The sequence below is a fragment of the Martes martes genome, assembly GCF_963455335.1.
Source record: "Martes martes genome assembly, chromosome: 3".
Lineage (NCBI taxonomy): Eukaryota > Metazoa > Chordata > Mammalia > Carnivora > Mustelidae > Martes > Martes martes.
Genome location: NC_137890.1, coordinates 130,472,889 through 130,487,392, shown reverse-complemented (window position 1 = coordinate 130,487,392; position 14,504 = coordinate 130,472,889). Strand labels below are relative to the sequence as shown.

The 14,504-nt window shown below is 39.5% G+C and overlaps 1 protein-coding gene across 1 annotated transcript in view; it reads left to right on the top strand.

Annotated features, from left to right (window-relative positions):
• The window catches only part of UBR3 (ubiquitin protein ligase E3 component n-recognin 3), a gene marked incomplete at its 5' end in the record, with an annotated part of 238,879 nt that overhangs the window by 201,275 nt on the left and 23,100 nt on the right, over nt 1–14,504 (top strand). The window contains 1 exon segment of the mRNA XM_080798665.1: nt 10,856–10,980. Within this exon segment, the coding sequence (XP_080654791.1) occupies nt 10,856–10,980 (125 nt within the window).

Genomic DNA, 14,504 nt, shown 5'->3' with positions numbered 1-14,504 from the left:
TATCTCTATAGTAAGGAATTCTCTAGTGTCTTCTATGCTTTTTTTCCCCCCAAGTCCAGCTAGTATCCTTGTAATTGCTGTTTCAAATTGTAGTTTAGACATCTTATATCTGTTTTGATTAAATGCCTGGCTGTCACTTCTTCCTTTTCTTTCTTTTGGGGTAAATTCCTCCATCGTGTCGTTTTGGAGGTCCAAATAAAATAAAAAATTAAGGATGCTAGATCCTAGGTGTGTTTTGGTCTGTTATGAGAAGGTTGATCTAAAAAATAAAGTAATTGTTTTCTGTATTAAAAACAAGAAAACAAAACAAAAAACCCAAGAAAACCCCCAAAGAAGCTAGATCCTGCTTCTCCTAGAGCTGAAGCTTTGCAGTGCTCTATGACTGGTAGATTTGGTGTGGGCAAGGGGTCTTCTGGAGGAGGGGCCTGCTGCTCTGATTCTCAGGTGGACTTGTCCTAGTGGAGATGCATCTGCAGGGTGCAAGGAGGTAGAGCTTGGTGTAAGCAGCTCTGGCTTCCACTTAATGGTGCTGTTTTGCTCCTGAAGTTGATCAGTGTTGATGGGGGACAGACTTGGGGTGGGAGGAATGGCTTTAGCCCACTCCTGTCTCAGGAGTGAGAGCTCATGCCCATCACTCCTCAGGGAGTCCTCACAGACAAGCAAACAGTTACCCCTCCTTTGTCTCCAGCTTCCATCAGATCCCCACCTTCACCCTGTCTGTGTCCAGGCTGGATGACTGCCATGCGGTATAGCACTCCTGTATTTTACCTCAGGCATGGCTAAGTTTCAAAACTCCAAACTTCAGAGACCCCCTGAGTCTGGACCTGCACTGATCCTCTGGGGGCGGATCTTGCTGCACTGTGGCTGGTGCTGGTTAGTCCCAGAAAACTGCCACACAACTGCACAGTGGCTTGGAGTTTAGAGTAAATCATAGCACAAAGCCGCTGCCAAGGTTTGCTTCCCTCAGCCATCTTCTTTGTTCCTATGCTGCTGAAGAGGGCAGCTCAATGGCACCTGCAGGGTCTTTGCCCCCACGGAGGCCATATAATCTCTGCCAATGCACTCCAAGCAGGGGAACTCTTTCTCCCTGTGGGACCCAGGGCATCCTCCGACCATGCTGCCCATTCCCTTGTCTCCACCCTTCTTCCCTATAGGAGTACCACTAAGACCATCTGTCGTGACCTTGGTGATGGTGGCTGAGCTCTGAAACTTCAGACTCTGCACTCCACTATTTACAAAAAATGCAGTATTTAAACTTCCTCCTTTCCTCAATCAGTGGTTTTGGGGAGGGGGTTTTTTGGTGCAGTCCACGGTGTGTGTTTTTACTCTTTTTTTAAAATTTAATTTTATTTTTCCAGTGTTCCAAGATTCATTGTTTATGCACCATACCCAGTTCTCCATGCAGTATGTGCCCTCCTTAAAACCCACCATGAGGCTCATCCATCCCACTACCCGTCTTCCCTCCAAAACTCTGTTTGTTTCTCAGAGTCCACAGTCTCTCATGGTTCATCTCCCCCTCCGATTTCCCCCAATTCACTTTTCCTTTCCTTCTCCTGATGTCCTCCATGTCATTCCTTATGCTCCACAAGTAAGTGAAACCATATGGTAATTGACTTTCTGCTTGACTTATTTCATTCAGCATAATCTCCTCCAGTCCTATCCATGTTGATACAAAAGTTGGGTATTCATCCTTTCTAATGGCTACATAATATTCCATTGTATATATGGACCATATCTTCTTTATCCATTCATATGTTGAAGGGCATTTTGGCTCTTTCCACAGTTTTGTGACTGTGGCTATTGCTGCTCTGAACAGTGGGGTACAGATGGCCCTTCTTTTCACTACATCTGTATCTTTGGGGTAAATACCCAGTAGTGCAATTGCAGGGTTATAGGATAGCTCTATTTTTAACTTTTGGAAGAATCTCCACACTGTTTTCCAAAGTGACTGTACCACCTTGCATTCTCACCAACAGTGTGAGAGGGTTCCTCTTCCTCCACATCCTCTCCAACACTTGTTTCCTGTCCTGTTAATTTTGGCCATTCTAGCTGGTGTAAGGTGGTATCTCAGTGTGGTTTGATTTGAATTTCTCTGATGGCTAATGATGATGAACATTTCTTCATGTGTCTGCCAGCCATTTGCATGTCTTCTTTGGAGAAGTATCCATGTCTTCTGGCCATTTTTTGATGCGATTATCTGTTTTTTGGGTGTTGAGTTTGAGGAGTTCTTTATAGATCTTGGGTATCAACCCTTTGTAGTGTCATTTGCAAATATCTTCTCCCATTCCATGAGTTGCCTCTTTGTTTTGTTGACTGTTTCCTTTGCTGTGCAGAAGCTTTTTATCTTGATAAAGTCTTAAAAGTTCATTTTCACTTTTGTTTCCTTTGCCTTTGGAGCCGTATCTTGAAAGAAGTTGCTGTGACCGATGTCAAAGAAGTTACTGCCTATGTTCTCCTCTAGGATTTTGATAGATTCCTGCCTCATGTTGAGGTCTTTCATCCATTTCGAGTTTATCTTTGTGTATGGTGTAAGAGAATGGTCAAGTTTCATTCTTCTATACACAGCTGTCCAATTTTCCCAGCACCATTTATTAAAGAGACTTGTCTTTTTTTCCACTGGATATTTTCCTGCTTTGTCGAAGATTATTTGACCGTAGAGTTGAGGACCCATATCTGGACTCTGTACACTCTTCCGTTGGTCTATTTGTCTATTTTTGTGCCAGTACCATGCTGTCTTGGTGATCATAGCCTTGTAGTAAAGCTTGAAATCAGGCAACGTGATGCCCCCAGCTTTGTTTTTCTTTTTCAACATTTCATTAGCGATTCGGGGTCTTTTCTGGTTCCATACAAATTTTAGGATTGTTTGTTCCAGCACTTTGAAAAATGCCAGTGAAATTTTGATCGGGATGGCATTGAAAGTATAGATTGCTCTGGGCAGTATAGACATTTTAACAATGTTTATTTTTCCAGTTCATGAGCATGGAATGCTCTTCCATGTTTTTGTGTCTTCTTCAATTTCTTTCATGAGTGTTCTGTAGTTCCTCGAGTACAGATCTTTTACCTCTTTGGTTAGGTTTATTCCCAGGTATCTTATGGTTCTGGTGTTATGATAAATGAAATCGATACTCTAATTTCCCTTTCTATATTTTCATTGTTAGTGTATAAGAAAGCAGTTGATTTCTGCACATTGATTTTGTATCCTGCCACATTACTGAATTGCTGTATGAGTTCTGGTAGTCTGGGGGTGGAGTCTTTTGGGCTTTCCATGTAAAATATCATGTCATCTGCGAAGAGAGAGAGTTTGACTTCTTCTTTGCCAAATTGAACGCCTTTTATTTCCTTTTATTCTCTGACTGCTGTTAGTAGGACTTCTAGTACTTCGTTGAGCAACAGTGGTGAGAGTGGGCATCCTTGTCGTGCCTGATCTCAATGGGAAGGCTGTCAGTTTTTCCCCATTGAGAATAATATTCGCTGTGGGTTTTTCATAGGTAGATTTTATGAAGTTGAGGAATATTCCCTCTATCCCTATACTTTGAAGAGTATAGGAACGAATGCTGTATTTTGTCAAATGCTTTTTCTGCAACAATTTAGAGAACCATGTGGTTCTTGTCTCTTCTCTTATTGATTTGTTCTATCACACTGATTGATTGGCGAATGTTAAACCACTCTTGCATCCCAGGGATAAATCCCACCTGGTCTTGGTGGATAATCTTTTTAATGTACTGTTGGATCCTATTAGCTAGGATCTTGTTGAGAATCTTGTCTGATATTTGTCTGAAATTCTTTTTGATGGGGTTTTTGCCTGGTTTGGGGATCAAGGTAATGCTGGCTTCATAGAAAGAGTCTGGAAATTTTCCTTCTGTTTCTATTTTTGAAACAACTTCAGGAGAATACTTATTATTTCTTCTTTGAATGTTTGGTAGAATTCCTCAGGGAGTCCGTCAGGTCCTGGACTCTTGTTTTTTCGGAGGTTTTTGATCAGTCCTTCAATCTCATTACTAGATACTGGTCTTTTCAGGTTGTCAGTGTCTTCCTGTTTCAGTCTTGGAAGAAGTTTATAGGTTTCTAGGAATGCATGTATTTCTTCTACGTTGCTTAACCCATTGACATATAACTGTTGATAATAATTTCTGATGATTGTTTCTTTTTCCTTAGTGTTGGTCATGATCTCTCCCCCTTCATTCATAATTTTATTAATTTGGGTCCTCTCTTCTTTTGGATTAGTTTGGCCAGTGGTTTATTAATCTTATTCTTTCAAAAAACCAGCTTCTAGTTTCATTGATGTGTTCTAGCATATCTCTAGTTTCTAACTCATTGATCTCTGCTCCAATCTTAATTATTTCTGTTCTTATGCATGGGGTTGGCTTAATTTATTGTTGATTTTCTAGTTCTTTAAGGTATAAGGAGAGTTGGTATATTCGGGATTTTTCAGTTTTTTTGAGTGAGGCTTGGATGGCTATATATTTCCCCTTAGGACCACCTTTGCCGTATCCCGTAGGTTTTGCACCGATGTGTCTTCATTCTCATTGGTTTTCATGAACTGTTTAAGTTCTTCTTTGATTTCCTGATTGATCCAAACATTTTTGAGCAGGATGGCCTTTAGTTTCCAAGTGTTTGAATTCTTTTCAAACTTTTTCCTGTGGTTAAGTTCCAGTTTCAAAGCATTGTGATCTATATCTTCTAGTCTTCTCTCTCTCTCCGCTCCCTAAGGGATCCCAGTAATTCTGACATTGCAACGCTTTATGGTGTCATTTATTTCCCTAATTCTGTTTTCATGGCTTCTAAGCTTTTTGTTCCAGGCCTCCTCCTGATCCTTCTTTTCTATCAGTTTGTCTTCTAGGTCACTAATTTGATCTTCTGCCTCATTTACCCTAGCTGTTAGAGTGTTTAGATTAGATTGGATCTCATTGATAGCATTTTTAAGTTCTGCCAGATCAGCTCTCACTTCCACCCTTAGCGATTCTATGTTGCCACTAACGGTCTTCTCCATTCTAGCCACTGCCTGGATAATTGTTACCCTGAATTCCATTTCTGACGTGTTGTTTTATGTCCATATCCAATCCATGGCAGAGGTTACAGTCTCTGAATTTTTCCTCTGTGGGGTGTTCCTCCTCTAGTCATTTTGGTGAGAGGTGGTTGAGGGAATGTATAGCTGAATATATCAACCCACAATCCAGTCAAGGTGCATCTTGGAAAGTTTCGGAGCAATCGAAAGACACCACCAAAAGAGAGAGAAAAAGAGGAAAAAAAAAAGTAAAGACCCAACCAAAATGAGCCCCCAAAGTAAGATTTATAAGGTATATAAACAAAAACGAACAAACAAAAAGACCAACAAAAGTAAAAGAAAAAGAAAAAAGAAAAACCCAGCCAAAATGAACCCCAAGAATAAGATTTATATAGTACAAAAACAAAAGTAAGTACATAGAAACACAGAAGAATAAGATGGGGAGGAGGTTATAAACTCTTAATGTGGGTGAGAAAGGTTATTTCAGTTCTTCCTGGGTGCATCTTGTTTTTTGTTAATGGGCTCAACTTTCCAGAGATATACAGGGAAATTAAAACTGGTTTATATATAGGGGTAGTATTGAATAGGGAAAAAGGATTACCTTGAAGCCTATATCCATATCTATATCTATATTTTTTAAAGATTTTATTTATTTATTTGACAGAGAGAGATCACAAGTAGGCAGAGAGGCAGGCAGAGAGAGGAGGAAACAGGCTCCCCGCTGAGCAGAGAGCCCGATGTGGGGCTCTATCCTAGGACCCTGGGATCATGACCTGAGCCGAAGGCAGAGGCTTTAACCCACTGAGCCACCCAGGCGCCCCTATATCTATATATTTTTAAAAAAGAAAAAGAAACACAGGTATGTGTATGAAAAAAGTTCAAGTTAAAAAGTTAATATGTTGTATTAAACGTCTAGTTGTAATGGTAAGTAGATTTAAAAAAGAAGAATCGTGAGAACAAATTAAAACAAAAAGTTGTATCTATGAAATATACAGGTTTTGGGACAATACCGGGAGCTTAATATATTGTTTTCCCCTGATGTTGGAGTTTTACAGTTTTATGGGGACCCTGTGGTTATTGTCCTTTTGTTCTTTTGGCTTCTCTTCTGGAGGAGGGGCCTGCCCCGTTGTTTTTTTTTCCGTCAGTCTTGCTTGGGGTGAGTCACCCTGCCCTCTTTCAAGGGGCTGGGCTCTGTGGAAACCGGTTTTTCAGGCTTTTGTTCTCTGGAGGTTTTTGTTCTTTGGCGGCTTTTTGTGGCTTTCCAGTGCCTCAGAGAGAATCCTCAGTCTGCTCCCCTCTGCATGGTCCAGAACACACAGACTCCCCTTCTGGGAACTCCGTTGAATACCGCAATCTCCCACAGGTGGTGTGCACTCCCAGCCACCATCTCAGTGGTCACCCAAGGCCCCCGCTTGTCCCTGTACCCCCGTGCCATTAAAACTGCCATGATATTGGCCTGGACAAGCCTGATGCCAGTGGCTGCCATTGCCGGGACCACTGTCTGGAGTCCATGCCCTTGTCAGGTGTGCTCAGACCCGATAGCGCAGGTCACAGAAGGCTGAGGGTCCAGGAACCTCCGGCAGAAGCCTGTGTCAGGCTCTCTCAGGCATGGGCAGGGATGTGCACAACCCTAGTGGTGGTGGAAGCAGCAGAAAGCCATGGCCTCAGGGACCACCAGCTGGGGCCCCCACCAGGATCTCTCAGACATGAGTGGGCACCAGCTGTTACCGCCCTGCACTGTGGGCTTAGGTCTGTGCCTGTGGCCACCTGATTCCACCAATTGTGCCTTAAGACCCTTTGTTCTTTTTGAGTACTTTTAACCAGACTCCAAGTTAATGCTGGTCTCCAAGCACGGGGCACTTTCATATTGGGGTAGTACTTTCCAATGGGTCGCTTCTGGTGGCTCTCTCCCCCTTCTGTTTATCTCTGATATCAGTCCCAAGTGCTCCCACTCCACTGTACCTCTCCACTGGTGTCTTCTGCTCCTGTAGAGATCCAGAAGTGTATAATCTTACATCTCAGGCTGATTTCATGGGTGTTCAGAGTGTTCTGATAGATATTTAGCTCAGTTCAGGGGACTGGTTGAACCAGGATCTCCTACTTCTCAGCATCTTGCCCCTTCTCCTTCTCTTTTTTACTCTTTCTCTCTTTCTCATTCTCTCTCTGCAATCAGAGCTCCTACCCCTCCACAGCTCCCATGGCTCTTTTCTCCCCAAGATCAACTCTGCAGCTCCCGCCTTCCTTGAGTTGGTCACCTTTTCTGCTTGTAGACATACAGCTTTGTTCTTTCAGTCCTCAGATCGACTTCTTGGGTGTTCTGAATGACATTTGGATAGACTGATATTTATCTAGCTGTTTTTGAGGGAAGAAGTAAGCTTAGGGTTGCCATACTCTTCCACCATCTTAACCTTATACCTACAGTGAATATATTAAAATGCAAATCTCATATCATTCTCATGCTTGATGTTCTTCAGTGGCTTCCATTATTGGCCAGTCTAGGGACTATAAATCAAATGCCTATAGATAATCAAACAAGTAACATAAATATTAATAACAACAGATATTTACTGATTGCCATTGCTATTTACTGTTTTAAGCATTTAAGTGTAAACCTTATTTCACTTAATCCCTTTAAGGTAGGTGAGATTATTATCTCCATTAAATAGATGAAGAAATAAAAGCAAAAGTGTATTACTAACCTGCCTAAGATCTGAAGAGTCAGAGTTAAATCTAGACAATTTGGCTTCATAGCCTAAATTCATTCTTAACCATAATGCTATGTACTGACTCTTTGTGAAACAGTCTTTGGTTTGATATAATCAGGAGTGGAGGACTGTGACAGTTCTCTAGAATGTATGCTTGGCTGAAGAGGACAGTTATCACTCAACTTCAGATTATTGTTGACATATAAGAATGTGCACCCAGTCTTGTCAGATCTTCCTGTTTTTTTGAGATTAAGGGGAATTTGAGACTTCTATAAGAAATATCCTATTTTTAAACGTCAGTAACTAAAAACTAAACAGGGTAAAGGCAAACCAGATATCTCTGTAGGCTGCAAACAGGTAGCCTATAGTTCATAGCCTTTCATTTTTAGCACAAAGATTGCTTTTCTAGCTTCATCTCTCAAAAATCACTACTTGTATTCTTGTAAACCTTAGGCTTTTTCTGTGCCCTCATAGAAATGACTTCATTCTGTCTGGAATCCCCTTTTCTTTACCTCTCTCTTTCCCTGCCTTCCTTATTAAATGGCTTATTTCTCTTTATTATTCAAGACTTAACTTTCCTGGTTGGTACAGGAGGCTTTACTTTTTTTCTATGCCCTGTCCTTATCTCATTAGTTCCTCCTCTTATTTTCTCCCAGTATACCATGTGCATGTGTGTAGTCATCTGTCTGTTTCTTTCTCTCTATCCAGGTTGTAAGTTCTTATTGTCTGAATCCTGCATGTGTTCATCACCTAGGTATTAGGACATTTAAAACATTTGGCTTAAAAGCACAGAGGAAGAACACTGATGGACTCATATTACCAAACCGTAGATTTGAGGGTAGTCATGGGAATTATCAGAACCAGGGCTTTGGATGCTGACAGGGTTTTTGTTGTCTTGGGTCTCTTCTCTCTGTGGGTCTGCTTCATTCAGTGTTACTTTAGACAGTCTCTGCCATGGACCAGGGGTGCAACCTCTGACACATCCAGGCTCACATCTTTATACCTTCCATTTACCTCTAGTTAGAAAGATCCCAGATGGGCACTCCAACTTGCTCAGCTATGTCAAGTTCCCAACCCAACCTACCAACATGAGTATGAGACAGTGCGTGTGTATGTGTGCATGCACATACCCACTCACTCACTTTAAAATCAGGAAAGATTTTCCTTAGTAAGTGAACTTAAGGTGTCATCTGACCAAGAGTTAGCCAGGCTCTGAGGAGGGAAAGAGTGTTTCAACTTGTACAGAGACCCAGTAGAAGGATACCAAATACTTCCTTTGGGGGAGGCAGGGGTCGCGCAGCCAGAGCTGGGCCCGAGGCAGAACACCTGCTTCATGGTGCTAGGTCTGCAGCCACAAGTTCTGAACTCCTGGAGAGAGAAGGCACAGGACTGTCTGAGTAGCCCTCACTCAGGAAGGGGGCAGGCTCCCTGGGGGCCCTGTTGGTGGGTTGGGGGGCTGGGTCAGACATGGGGAGGTGGACAGATGTGGAGTCACCACTTAAAGGTGCCCAGATACGTCTTTTATAAGGATCAATGGCTGCTTTAAAAAAAAATTAGATTGCAGGGGGCTAAGGGATGATGCACATAAATCATTGTGTAGTAACGAGTTAACATAAAAGTCTTGACTGTTAACTTTTGCAAGGCCTTGACTGGCATCTGGGAACCACGATTCGGGAGGGTCTCCATCATTTCCATGATCCATAGAACTGATGAGAGTGGCTTGCTGTGTCTAAACTGTATAAACAGTGGTTTATGCTGAACATATCTGCTTTCCTCGTGGAAGTTTAGAACTTTGATATGTGCTAGGAAGTTTAGGACTTTAATATGTGCTAGAACTTTAATATGTGCTAGAGGGTGCCTACGTGACCTGCCCCCAGTGAAAACCCTGGGCACTGAATTTCTCTTAAAGAGCTTCCCTGGTGTCAGTTTCTCACATGCTTTCTGTTAGAGGAATTAAGCATGCCCTGTGTTACTCTACTGGTGGAGAACTCTGGAAGTTTCGTCTGGACTATGCCCAATGTACCTTTTGCCTTCTCTGATTTTACTTTGTATCACTTGCTGTAGTAAATCATAGGACCATATGCTGAGTCTTGTGGGTCCTTCTAGTGCATCATCAGCTTGTAAGTTGTCTTGGGGACCTCCAACACAGCTCTTTAATCTGGGATTATAGGTGTAGGCAAGAAAGGTTAGAAGCCTGGTCCAAGGTGCTGGAACTGACTTGAGAGAGTTATTAAAAGTAGAATTGATAGGACTTAGTGATTGTTTTCATGTGGGGAGAATAAAATTTTAGGAAAGTATCAAGGATATCTATAGGTTTCTAACTTTAGCAACTGATTAAGTGGTACTACCCATTTATTAGTGGAGCAGTGTCAACAATAGAAGGAAACTGAACCTGCAATAAAATGATCTGTATGGATTCAAGTTCAGACCTGGGTGCTTATTAGCTTTGTTAATAGAGACACATCCTTTTGAAACTCAGATGTCCAAATGAGACTATTACGAGGCTTGGTTGAGGAAATTTCTGAATTATTAGCTGTATGTAAATATTATGGTTTTTGAGCTATCATTTATTAAGTACTGAATATCTTCCAGAAGCTACCAGGCATTTTATGTATTGTTACCACTGTTTTTGCATTGTTATAGTTTTAAATTGAATTTTTAAACTCAGAGTACCTAAAATATTGGTATTTCCTTTTTTAAAAAAAATTTTTAGAAGTTCTGTATTATCCATTATATTCTTTATAAGGTTTATATGGTACTAGAAGCGGGTGAAGTGTTGGTTTTAAACACTAGCTCCTAGACATTGTTGTTAATCACATAATGTCCAGTAAGGGGATTTGCCAACATTGTACAGCTATTCAAGGTTGAGTGACATTAGCACTCTGGTCTTCTAAAACAGAGCACACTTTACACTATGCTAAATGCTTCTCATTTACACATTCTGTGGATGAATAAAGGAATGTTGCTTTTAGGGTTTCAGATCAGTTGACAGCAAATATAATATCACATAATCTCATTTTATTAACTACTTAAATGTTGAACAAAACCAATTACATGTTTAAAGAAAGACATATACTTGTGAAATGGTCTTGAGTACAAAATGTCTAGATTTCAAAGAAATAATGATCTTCTCTTTCTCTTGTAGACCATTTCACCTGCATTGTGAAGGTGCTTTTTACCCTTCTATACACACAAGCTCTTGTGGCACTTTCAGTTAAATCCAATGAGGAAGATAGGTCAGCCTGGAAACACACGGGAGCTCTCAAAAAGGTTAGTGTCTTGCCTGAATTTGTCATTTAGTAGTTTGGTTAACTCATTCAAGTTGGGGGTATGAATGAATGAGATTTGGTGTTTGAAAGGCAAACTTTAAAAAAAAAAACTTTTGAAAAAAAAGTATTTCAATTGAAATGGAGCACCTTTAGGTTAAAAAAGTTAAAAATGTTTCCTTGATCAATGAGGTCTTCTGCATCTATCTTTAAACCTTGGCCTTTTCCCCCCTTTTTATTTGGGAAGTTTTGTTTTGCTTTTGCTTGCAAGTCTTAAACTTAGAGAAATTATAAAAATTGTGGCAGCCAGTGAGCAAGTAATAAAATATCTGCAGACTTACCTATTTTACTTATTTGTCATCTTTTCTTCTCCTTGCTCCTATTTCCAATCAATCCAAAGATGGGTTTCGACTTATCACTAATGAATTTAAAAATCCTAGCCTTTTCTTAACTATGCTTCTTCAAATACTAATTTTTCCATGCTAAAAAAATACGCAAGTGGGGCGCCTGGGTGGCTTAGTCAGTTAAGCATTCAGCTCTTGGTTTTCATGATCGCAAGGTCGTGGCATTGAGCCCCATGTCTGGCTTCGTGCTGGGCATGGAGCCAGCTAAAGATTCTGTCCCTGTTCTTCTGCCCCACACCCCTCCCCTCTTCAAAAATATACATGAGTTCTTAACAAATTTAAAGTTTTCTGGTTAAAATTACATAAACAATTTAGAAAAAGTATGCAAGTTTAGTTAAACATAAGTGTTTTCAGTGACTTCAGAGTGAAAATGATACTGTAGAACTAAAGAACTGACTTAGTGTTTTGGCTGAGACATAGATAAAATAAGAAAATTAATTCAGTGTTTATTGGGGAAGTTGGTAGGAAAATATAGTAAGTGCAATGTTAATTAAACCTATTGATTGGTTTATAGACTCTTCAGGAGGTTTTAAACCTTACTGAAAGGTTTGTATTAAAATCATATCTACTTATATCAAAGGAAAGTAAACTTACACATGAACTGAATTCAATATAATCTTCATTTTTATTACTAGCTTACTCACAAACCATGATTATATATACAAAAATTTAATATAGTATCACCAAGTTCATTATGTCTTAATTAGGGGTGTTGGTTTTGCCTTGAATGCTAGGCTGAGGTCCTGCCACTAAATAGTTCATTCTTGGATAATTTTGCCTTCTATAATTATCTTTCTTTTTTCTGAATACTCTTTCAATATCTCTGCATTGTAATCTGATACTTGGATTGGTAGTGTTCAAATCGTATATTAGGTTTCTATGCTGTGTCATTGTTTAAATATATTTCCTTAATAAGCTATCTAGTCATGAAACAGTACACATTTAAAACATTTTCTGATGTAATTTAGGTCTAAATATATTCATCTGATTGTTTGCTAAAATGAGACCTGATGACAGAAAATTAGACAATTGTAAATCTGTGTTGGAACTAATTTAGGGTATAACTGTTCTGTCAATTTTCTTTCTCAATTTGATAATTATTAGCTATTTTAAAAAATAGTTAATGAAACATTTAATGTAAGGCAGATTCTTATCAGAACATAAATTAGAAGTTTTTAACCATATAAATTGCTTTTAGTGAGTGGAAACAAAAAATTGTGGTATCCTGTTGGTTTGCCACATGTTGCTAGTTTTTTCTATAATCTAAACATTTAGATATATAGCAGATTGTAAGTAATAGCAACAACAGTATTTACAAGTAGTGAAACATATCATTGTGATTTCTGTAACTTTCTGCATCATTCATTCCTTTTTAAAAGTTTCCTTCTTCTTTTACTTATTCCTTCCTTCTCTCACCCCCTTCTTTACTTCTTCCCTTTCTTCATTGAGTCTCACTTAGTCATTACATCCCCCATTTTCTTATCCCTCAGATCCGATAATTCCAATGAAAACATATTTTTGCCAGCTCTAATCTGGTCCAGGGCAATAAAAATATAGGTACTATGTATTTTTAAAAGATAATGAAGTTTAATTGTGCTGGAAAAATCATTTTTACAGTTGGTCTAAATTGTGTTCTTTTGGTTGGTGGAATTTCTGTTAAAAGACTGTATTGGGATTTCATAACCTGAGGTCCTTTCCTTTCATTTTGTTTTGTTTGTTTTGCTGAGGAGTGGGACCATAGCATCCAGCATACTCAAAGGACCTGTCAACCTGCAAAATTTGAAGAACTACTATAATTTAGACAAAATATCTGCCCCACACATAACTGTTGTATGTCTCAACCTCTGATCCTTTTCTTCATTTAATCCATGTACCTTTACCATCTCTTCTCTTTTTTTTTCCCCCCCTTAAGATTTTATGTATTTATTTGGGAGAGAGAGAGGGCACAAACAGTAGGGAGGAACAGAGGAAGAGGGAGAAATAGACTCCTTGCTGAGCAGGGAGCCTTACACAGGGACCCCGGGACCATGACCCCAGGGGAAGGTAGACGCCTAACTGAGCCACCCAGGCGCCCCTCCCTTTGGATTCTTTTGATCTTAATTCTAGGTCTTTCACCGATGGTCTCAGAAATACCTCTCTTAAGCTTTACAACCTTACTTGTAAATTCAAATATTGCCTATATAATAATATGCTCTCCTAAGACTTCTTATGTACAAAATAAAATTATTTTCTTATCTAATAAATCTTCTGGCCAGAAGTTCTCCATAAAAGAGTGAATATTACATTATATTTGACTTCCTGATCTCCTATAGTTCCTGCCATGTATGAAAGAAGTGCTTAAGGTGTATTTTGATAATAATGACTTAAAAGCCGATTATCACTCCGTAACTTACTTGGATGATCTGAACATCATTTATTTTTATTGGAGGGTATTTTCCCCATAAGTTAGAAAGTATTTGACTTGAAATACTTCTCTGTTGTTGTACTATAAATCTCTTACTGAAGGGTATACTGAATTTAGGAAGCCTTTAGGCTGAATTGTTTATTTTTAGAAACTTTTTTTAAAAAAAGATTTTATTTATTTATTTTGGGGTGGTGGGGAGAAGCAAACTCCCCGTGGAGCTGGGAGCCCGACGCGGGACTCGATCCCAGGACTCTGGGATCATGACCTGAGCTGAAGGCAATTGCTTAACCACTGAGCCACCCAGGCACCCTATTTTTAGAAACTTTCATATGTCACATTGATTATAAGCAGCAAAATCATGGTAATATTTTCTTGAGTCTTCTGAATTTTGAGTTAAAGTGAATTCTGCCTATTTAAAAACAACTCTGATTAAATTAATTTTAAAAACATAATGTGTTGCTGTTTTAAATTTAGTGGGATATTAATTGTGTGAATTATATGCAACCTATAGGCCATGATATTTGGCAAGTGATCATCCTCTTGGTTAATTTGGCAAGAGTGGGATGGATCACATGATTTAAAGAGTGCAGTTATAGAGTCAGAGGACTGTTTTTGTAGTTTAGAATCAGGACATGATAACACTACATGGCTGAATGATATGACAGTAAGAGGAGTAGTTTAAAGATAATACAAAGAATTGATTATCTAGACAAGTTCCAA